Below are 9,485 nucleotides of genomic sequence, written 5' to 3'. Positions count from 1 at the left end.
ATATTTTACCAGCATTTTGTACAAGGACAGCTTTACTACCACCTCTAAAAATTTAAAACTATTATCATAGTAAGGTACAATAGATTGGAGACACACATAAAAAAGTTACAATAAAAAAATTATTTTTACCTATTTTCTCAAGGAAAGTATTGAGAAAAATCTGACTATTAGATTTTATAATAATAATTTAATGAAGTCCAAGAATTAGATAATATTGTAAACTTTAAGTATGTACAATGAACCTAGGTAAGTTGAAAAAAATTATAATTTAAATTTTGATCATTGTAAATATTGGATTTTCAAATTCAAAGTAGAAATCAAAATTGACAAATAATTTTTGTTTATTATCTACTAAATAAATAACAAATAAAGGGTTATGTATAATGTTTTGAAATGAAATTTATGTTTTTTACTGTTTTAATTAATAAAATTCATAGCTGTATACTTTATTTTAGGAAATATAATTGAAAAAATAAGTATATATAGTGTGGTTATATGTGAGGAATTTAAACTAAGTCGAAATACTCTGTCTAGGTATATCTATTAATCAACATTATGTATTGCTTTTTAGCAAGCCTAGACATTTCTTTACTTGTGTTCTGTGTATTAGTATATCGGTCAATGGAATACAGGTAACAATTCACATATTGTAACCATTAAATCTAATTAAAAATATTAAATGATTGTTTAAAATTTATACACTTAAATAGGCATTTGTGGTTGATTTATAATGTTGGAGTATATTATAATTATTTTAAGAAACATATATAAATTGAAACAGGGACTATATTTAATGCTAAAAGTAGGTTAAAATGTTACTTTAACAGAAATAAAGCAAATTCACAATTACAATTTATATTTCATTAAGCACCAGAAATTTTCGAGATACAGGCCAATTACTATTATCTAGCTATGCTTATAAGTTTTTATAATTTATGGACTAATTTACAGGCCTATAGCAGAAAATATGCGAGTAATTTAACAAATTTTGGCTATATCACGTTTTTAGATGACTACAGTGGGAAGTTCAAATAATTTATTATAGGAATACAATTATATGTTATCTCAAAATATATTGAGCCTGCGCACAGCAGGTCTCTAATACCTGACCTTATGATATATTTAATAAATACATATTTAATTTAAAACTAATTCAACCGATGTTTAAATAATGACTATTCTCTAGAGATTTATCTGCACTGAAAAAATACTAACTATTTAATTATTGTCAGCATGATAGATTTTATGACAAGTAGTAAAGACCGAGACGGCGAAATTTATTTTCAGTTTACGAGTGGTCAGCAGATAAGCCAGCAATTATTTGAAAATATTTCAACATAAATATGGAATGTAGTAAACACTCAATCAAAACGACCTTCATATATGACATTAGGTCATTGCATAATCTAACATTAAATTAGAGACAATATTTACAATAAAATAGTAACTATGCTTTGTAAATTAATATTCCTTGTGATTACTGTACTGATATGCATTATTTTATACAATATTATATTTAAATAAATATAAAAGTTGTTTAAACACAGTTTAGCTGCTGGATAGAAATTAAACTTTAAAATAGGTTACTTAAACATGAACTGTACATTGCAAGACATTAATAGCATACTATTGCCTGACCTTTTTCATAATATACAATATCATCGAAGGTTACAATCGAAAGATTCTTTAAATATTTTAATTGTTTCTATTTGAATTAATTTTATCTAAGACAACATATTCAATGTAAACTTTAAAGTGTTATCTTTTTTATTTATTTCAGTCTTAGTTTTAAAACTCAAAGACAGTGCGAGGAACACAGATGCACACTCAATGCAACGCCATACACACCTATAACACGAATAGCGGGCAGTGCAACCTCGTTTAGTTTCATAAATTTCAATAGAAACAATTACCTCTATGTCTAAACCGATTAAAGTATCAAGACTAGTTACGCTCGCGGCGGCGGTCGCTAGGCCCGCCCCGCTCCGTTCGGTCCGCACTGTCACAACACGACCCTGTCGCACATATCACAAAGCACGCGGACGCGCTCCGCGGCCCGGCCGGGCGGGCGCGAGTCCCAAATAAATAAATTATCAAGTCTATAATACTCCGGGACGCGCGTGCACTCCGACGAGTCTGATCGTCCCGATAATGGAATGTAAGCGTGATATGATAGAGAGGTGCGGAGACGCGATGGCGTCACGCGTCGGGCGGCGGGGAGGGCGCGGCGCGGCGCGGAACCATCACGCAGGGCGGCGGCGAGCTGGCGGGCAGGAAGGTGGGCGGCGGCCGCGCGCCCATGCGCACCCACCAGCGCGTCGCCTTCTGCAGCAGGCCGTCTTTCTTGCCTCCGCCGCCCCCCGGCCCGCGCCGGCCCGGCGGCGCGTCCGCCGTGCCCGCCCACTCGGGAACGTCGCTCACGCACTTGTTCGGTGGAGGTTGAAAACTGCTTCTCGTCAGCTCGGCTTGCTGAAATTGTGTCGAATCGTACGATTTAGTGTCGACAATGTAAAAATATTGCAAAAATGTTTTGAACTTAGAATTAGACCGGACTTGTAAACTATAATATCTTTAATAGTGGTAATGTTACATACGACTTTACAAATTATACAACAGTTTGTAAAGATCATAAAATATATTATGCATCAAGTACTGAATCATTTTTTGACTAGCAACTAGCTAGCAATGCAACTAGCTAGCACTAGCAACTAGCTAGCCAGTAGGAAACTCTACTACTACTCTAAACTAGGAGTTTTCTACTGGCAGGGTGTAATGTATATATTTATTTATATTTATATATATATATATTTATCGAAAAAAAAAAATCGCTACCGACTGTTACCTATAACGTTGCTTACTTTGGGAACTGACAACCATGTGTGTATGTTATAGATATTTTCATTATTATTCATAACTTCGTTCTGTCAAAAATTAATAGTAAAACTTTATATTTTTTTAAATTATAAATTATTTTATTTCTTTAAATTTAAAACCTTCTGTGAGCCTTAAGGGACTCGAGCCATTCTCGAGTTATGCGCTTAGCCACATTCATTTTTATTTATATAGATAAAACTTTGTAAGATAGAAAACATAAAAACAAAAAGGCTACTACAATTTCTTAAACACATTAAACGTTGCCTCGATTCTTTAGTTTTTCCATTTCACAGACACACAATTTTTCCGTTGGTGCCGCGATCAGCTTAAAAAATATGATTTAGAAAAATATGTCATATAGAGTAAGGAAAAATAAGTAAGATCTTTAAGAAAGGGAATGGTAGTGCAATAAAAACTTATCATAAAATTTTTGCAAATAAGGACTTTTAATAATAGCAGACAACGTGTTAAGGGATGTGGACGTATCCCGGTAAAGCTATTAAATACAAAAATGTCAAGTTAGAAATGAGTACTTACGGACCTGATAAGGGACTCGTAATTGTAAGTGTGCGTCCTGCCCGTACTCGCCGTCGGGGAGCTGTATGCTGGGCGGTAGGCCGAGGCGCTCCGCGGCTGCAGCGGACCGCGCGCGCGTCTCCTGCTCCACCATTTCCTGCAGGCGACCGACCATCGCCTGCAATCTCTGTTGTTTTTCCCATTCCCTGGAATCAAATTTATTAAAATTAATTTTTACACTTACTTTTTAATTTCTCTCTAATTCAATATTTAACGACCTTTATATACAATAAGGGAATCCCATGTGCGAGTATATCGTAAGAATTGGTTTTATTAGGTTTTATTATTAGTTTAATAGCTGAAATGCAAAAAAAGTGCGTCTAAGCGTGGCGTTAGTTATCACGCCGTAATGAAGCATTGCTAGCTAAGGCTACACAACGCCACGAAAATGAAGTTTGGATGTTAGTTTTACTAGCTCTCTTTAGAGTTGTGCAGGCGTATGCTTTGATATGATACGAACAGTGAAATGAATAAGAAACTTACAACGAGGAATGGTGGTGCCTGTGGTCGTGCCGCAGGCGCGGTCCCCCCGGCGCGCCCAGCCGCTCCATTCCCGCGCACCCCGGCACTTGTACCGAGAGCATCTGTAAATCACAACACACTGCTCTCACTTATGCGGCCCTCGTCATAGATAACAATACTTTTAATATTCAGGACAACAGCAAAGGAATTACTACTAAACTACTTACTGTTAAAAATTATACTGAAGGGAATGCAAATTAAATTTCTTTATTTTATAACAAGCAATATTTCCTAATTTACTTGTTTGTAATTTAAATGTCTAGCGTTGTATGAAAAATAATATCAATCAAATGGTTGCTCGCGTGTGTGTGTGTTTCTCCTCACATTGTGATTATTGTGTAAATTCTTTGCAATATATATCATGTTTTTTTTTGTATTTTTTAAGAATATTGGTGCAAGGCTAAATAACAAATGTTCCAAAGAAATCTATAAGAAAAGGTAGTAGAAACAATACTGACTGAATGTAAGTTATAAGCTTATATTTTAAAGTTTTTACATTTTATCAATATGGACAACTTGAACTAGATCACTTTAATAGCTTAATCACAATATATAAGGTACGATGTCTAGAAGTCAGGTAGAGACATAAATGTCAACCAATCTGATAGATATTGAAATAAAGTGCAAGTGAAACCTCAATAGAATATACACAGTCTGGCCATAAATACTGTTACAATTAAAAACAAACAAAATTTGAATTTAATTAAACAAACAAATTCAATAAAACAAAATTTGAATTAATCATTTGAATTTGGAATCAGTCATTTTTATATGATTGTTCATTGTGTTTTCTCATTTTCGCGTCAATACATTGTGACATATTTTGTGATATTAAAATGGAGTGGGGTGATAAAAAGAACCTACATACGCTTGATATTAGTCATATGTTTGTGCACTGGGTACAATAAAACCTCCTCTGTTACGAAAATGGCGATCAATGCAGTAAAGGAAAGAATTCGAAGAAATCCTGTCCGAAAGCAAAAGATTTTATCTCGGGAGAAGAAAGATCACATGGTTCCATGTCACGTATTTTAAAAGATGACTTAGGACTTGCTCTATAAGAGACGCACTGGTCATTTCTTAATTGATAATTAAAAAAAAGAATAGGGTGGTAAAATCAAAACAACTAGTTAAGTGGTACGCAAAGAGAGGTCACAGAAAGCAGCCAATGGAGACCAGTTCGAATAAGCTTTATATGGGCCTTTCTCTACTAACTGGAAACTTGTCTATTGACAGTTGTCCGAAACCTTTTTTCTAGAAAATTAAAAATATAATGTGCTAAGTCGATAGATAGTTATAATATAAATACATATAAACAAAAAACAATTGTAATTTACCCTTATTTTTCGAATCATTGGCATTTTTGTAAAAAAATGCGACAGAGGACTGTTTTGCCACCCAGAGGACTGTTTTTTTCACCCAGAGAACAGTTTATGTCAATGTTAATATGAAGAAAAACACAATAATATTAATTATTAAATGTAATCAAATAAATTCTCTTCTTTATTGAATACTGTACATACAGAATTTAAATACTTATATTTATCAGGAACAAATTGCAAGCTTAGCTTTCTAAGGTAACTAAGGTACTAAGAATCAGCCTTGTTTACTTATCAATGCAGACTTATTTCTCAAAAACAGGTACAGGTAGGTTTTATTTTAAATTAAAAAATATTCGTTTTCCTTTTAGGGCAATATCTGGGTTGGCAACTTCTTTAATACTTGGTCAAAGGACACATCAGAAAATCATTTTCATCGAATCTGAATGTGTGTCCTTTGTCATCACAATTTTTAAGAAGGTTAGTGTTAGTTCGCCCTCTTCTGTGTTTATCTTATTGATTACTGCAACATAACAATATTCAGTGTTTGTTTTTATTTATTAATTTATTTATTCTTAATGTACACCGAAATACAGACACATATATAGAAAGATACAATACAAGATGTACAAAGGCGATCTTATCGCTAAATAGCGATTTCTTCCAGATAACCTTTAGTGTTTCTTACTAGAAATTTAACCAAGATGTAATCACGACCGTATTTGGAACAACAATTTTCTGAAAAATCCATATGTGTGATAGCGTCTTTTTTTCTCGTGTTGATAATAGGCTTCCAAATCCTCATGCAGCTCTTCTATTATTAGTTCTCGAGGGCGAACCGTGAACGTTTTTCGTCGTTATAAGTTTGTTTCTCGGATATCCATTTTTTAAATTCAATAGGCTTGTTGTCATCAAACTTCCTGTAGTCAGGATTATTGTCAATACAGCGTTGGCAGGTTCGTGACAAACATAGCTCGTCACAGCGATTACATGTCTTTTAAAGCAGAACAGTGTGACTATTGTAAGTCAAAATTCTTCGCCTGTGCAATGCTGACAGTTTCAAATCGATGTTCGCGTGCTTTATGCACAGGCACGTGTCAGGATCGTTTACATTTAGTGTTATGACCTAGAAAGGACGTAGACGACAAAACGTTGTGTAGCTTATTTTAAAATGTTCAGCTTGAAACCTCTTGTATAAATTTGCGATACTATCCGATAGATATCTTTTCTGTTTTTAATCCCTTTTCTGGTTAGGCATTCTCGTTTTCCTGCGCCAAGTCTGCTGTTGTCATCATTTTCATAGAAGATTCGTACAGTGTTTATGCAATCAGATGAAATTTTGTCTTTACGAGTCCGAAGGTTGGGGTACTAAAACCGATTGCGCACTGATTTCTGAATTGTTTTATAAGATATACAACTATCTTTGCTTCGCCATAACTTGTACACAAGACCTCGGAAGAAGAAGAACCCTCGGATTCAGGCGTATTTTGTCGTACAAAATTGTTTGTAATTACTTTCAAAGTTTTTTTTTTGCACGATAGGTAGCACAGTGCTTTCTCCGTTCTTTAGTCACAGCTTTGTATTCACGTCGACTCATATCCTTGATTGGTTTTCTTGTACCTTTTCCCTTCTTTCTTTGGTACTTTCGTCGTTCTTTTTCTATCAATTGCTCTCTTTTTACAGGGTAATTTTTTAGCCGTTGATATCTTAATCTTTTTGCAATTTTGTTGTGCTCTTTTATTTCTTCTTAGTTTTAGGTTTCTTCTTTGGGGGCATTGCGGCAATACTAAAACAATCAAACATACTTTCAATATTAAAAAAAAGTAAGGGTTTAAAAACAGGTAGTTACTAGGTACGTATTATTATATATTCCAAAATCCATAAAAATAGAAAACAAAATACCTGAATTACCGTGACAGGCTACTGTAAGAAAGAAAGAGGCTATCGGCAAGCATTAGGTTAGTTTAGACTATAAAGAATATTCATAAAATACACGGACATCAAATAAAACAGTCCTCTGTCACATTGAACATTCCTCTGTGTTATAAATTTCCAGAGGACTGTTGCACAGAGGACTGTTATTTTTACGTAAAAAATGTCATATCATGTATCAGTTTAAATATTACTTCATAATACAGAGACAGCTATAAATTATCACACTCAGCAATTTTTTAGTTAAATAAATATAATTATAACACATAAAACACCGTAAAATAGACTTACCAGAGGAATGTTTACTCAACATTGCAGAGACGTGGCTCTCACACAGACGCGGAGCTGTCACTGCGCAAAATGGCGGCGACTTCTTTAGCATGACGACTGAGCAAAATTCACACTGTTAACGTTCTGTTTCACGCGAAATGTAACCACATTAGTGTTTAATATTTTTATGGCGCGATATTCAAATTGTGACAGAGGACTGTTCAAAAATGTTTGGGACAAAATTCGAACACTAGTTTTTAGTACTGAAAAATTCTCTAAAATTATAATTGTTTTTTGTTCACATGCATTCAATATTCTTTATGTTTATAGAGTTATAAGATTTTACATTTTTAAATACAACTAATAAATACCGAACTGAATCATACTCGATCCGGAATTAGGACATAACAGAGGACTGTTTTTAGTGGCTTTTAGAGCGAATTTATGAAATGATTATGATTATAAACTAAAGATTAAGCTTGGCTCCATAAATAACAGGTTGTATATTATGTGTTTTCATAAATAAAACTATGCATTAATATAGTCAAAGTAAAAAAAAGTGCTTGGACAATGATTTTCCTGTTAGTAGAGAAAGGCCCATATATTTTTAATAGTTTTATATTGATATATTAAACTAACACACTAATTGCTATTCGATATAGCAATAAACGTAACGTACAATAGAAAAATGTTATTTTTTTCTTTGTAACAATATTTAGGGCAAGGCTACTACTAATGCACAATTATTATAACAAGATAAAGGAACCTAAGAACGCAACTAGCGGTTTATTTATCGCTATAATTAAGATTGACTTCTAACCATTTTTGATATAATAGGAAGACTAATTCAAGAATGAATATTAAAGATAAACTTATTAGATGTAATAACTAAAATGAACATTTATTATTGTGGAGCAAAAATATGCATTAAAAAGAAAAGAAAATAAACATGTAAGATTGAAATCCCTGAATCCCCTGATCCAAAAGTCAAGCGAGAGTTTCTTAAGGTGTTGGTCGAAACTCTTCGCTAATAGACCATTGACCGACACATTATCATTACTCTTAGTCCATCTGTCGCAGATGATTTAGACAGGGTCAGACAGACACTGTGTCGCCTAGGGCACTCTTCAGGAAAACGCAGAGTTGACTTTACTGGCTAGGCCCACAGGAACGACGAATCGATACGTGTGGATCCAGTTCGGCTGCAGGAGTCTTTCGCATTTTACAGCTATGCCACGAATGAAGGTTTCCTTCTCCAGGACATGATGATTTTTAGCCAGGTTTATCCCTCGGTCGCCTTATACGACCCCCACGGCAAGAAAGGGGGTGATGCTATATTACTCGGCCAACACCATACGGCATTGGACCGACGCAACAATAGGAACAATAATTGTTGAGTCTACATTCCACATGCTGGTAATCTCGTGGGCAAGGTCTAAATATTTACTTAATTTTTCTTTTTCCGCCTTTACGAGATTATCGTCATGTGGAACTGTAATGTCAACAATAATTCCTCGGCGCGCTGATAGGTCTGCTAGCACTATATCAGGTTTATTGTCTGCAATAAACCTGTCAGTGACAAAAGACAGATCCCAGTAGAGCAATGCACGACCATTTTCATGAAATTGCGTTGGGTTATACCTATAATAAGGCAACTCATTTTCAACGAGGCCGTATCGAATAGCCAGTCCTGGCTACTTGGTTATGTCTGTGTAAGTACACACTGTTAGCACTGTTGTCTACAGCCGGAATCAACATGTCTAATAGATTCTCCAGGCTTATGACAAGCTCGGCATATGTTTGGAGTTGCATCTTTTATTCTATGTTTTCAGTAGTTATTCGTCTTAATAACTTCGTCCATAATTGCACAGACAAAACCTTCGGTTTCTACAAAGAGGTTCGCGTGTTGTAACCAGGATATTGAGCTAGGCTGGTCTACATCTGGGTCTGTCAGAACTTTGTAGAACCGACCATCTATGTGCATATCGATTT

General features: G+C 34.6%; 1 protein-coding gene across 1 annotated transcript; it reads right to left on the bottom strand.

Annotated features, from left to right (window-relative positions):
* Positions 1-434: 434 nt before the first annotated feature.
* LOC123660032 (protein TMEPAI) lies at positions 435-4,034 on the bottom strand. Its single transcript, XM_045595176.1, has 3 exons — positions 3,934-4,034; positions 3,416-3,596; positions 435-2,469 (listed from the first exon to the last, which is right to left on the bottom strand). The coding sequence occupies exons 1-3, from the start codon at positions 4,032-4,034 to the stop codon at positions 2,200-2,202; spliced, it is 552 nt and encodes a 183-aa protein (XP_045451132.1). The 3' UTR covers positions 435-2,199.
* Positions 4,035-9,485: the final 5,451 nt, after the last annotated feature.

Source organism: Melitaea cinxia, chromosome 14, assembly GCF_905220565.1.
Source record: "Melitaea cinxia chromosome 14, ilMelCinx1.1, whole genome shotgun sequence".
Lineage (NCBI taxonomy): Eukaryota > Metazoa > Arthropoda > Insecta > Lepidoptera > Nymphalidae > Melitaea > Melitaea cinxia.
Note: the sequence above shows the minus strand (reverse complement) of the source record. Positions and strands in the feature narration are given on the sequence as shown.

Excerpts from the sequence above, each read along its gene's own strand:
- LOC123660032 (XM_045595176.1), bottom strand. The coding sequence starts at position 4,034 with ATGCTCTCGGTACAAGTGCCGGGGTGCGCGGGAATGGAGCGGCTGGGC. Across the intron at positions 3,597-3,933 it reads AGGCACCACCATTCCTCGTT|GGAATGGGAAAAACAACAGA; the intron begins GTAAGTTTCTTA and ends ATTTGATTCCAG. Across the intron at positions 2,470-3,415 it reads AATTACGAGTCCCTTATCAG|CAAGCCGAGCTGACGAGAAG; the intron begins GTCCGTAAGTAC and ends ACACAATTTCAG.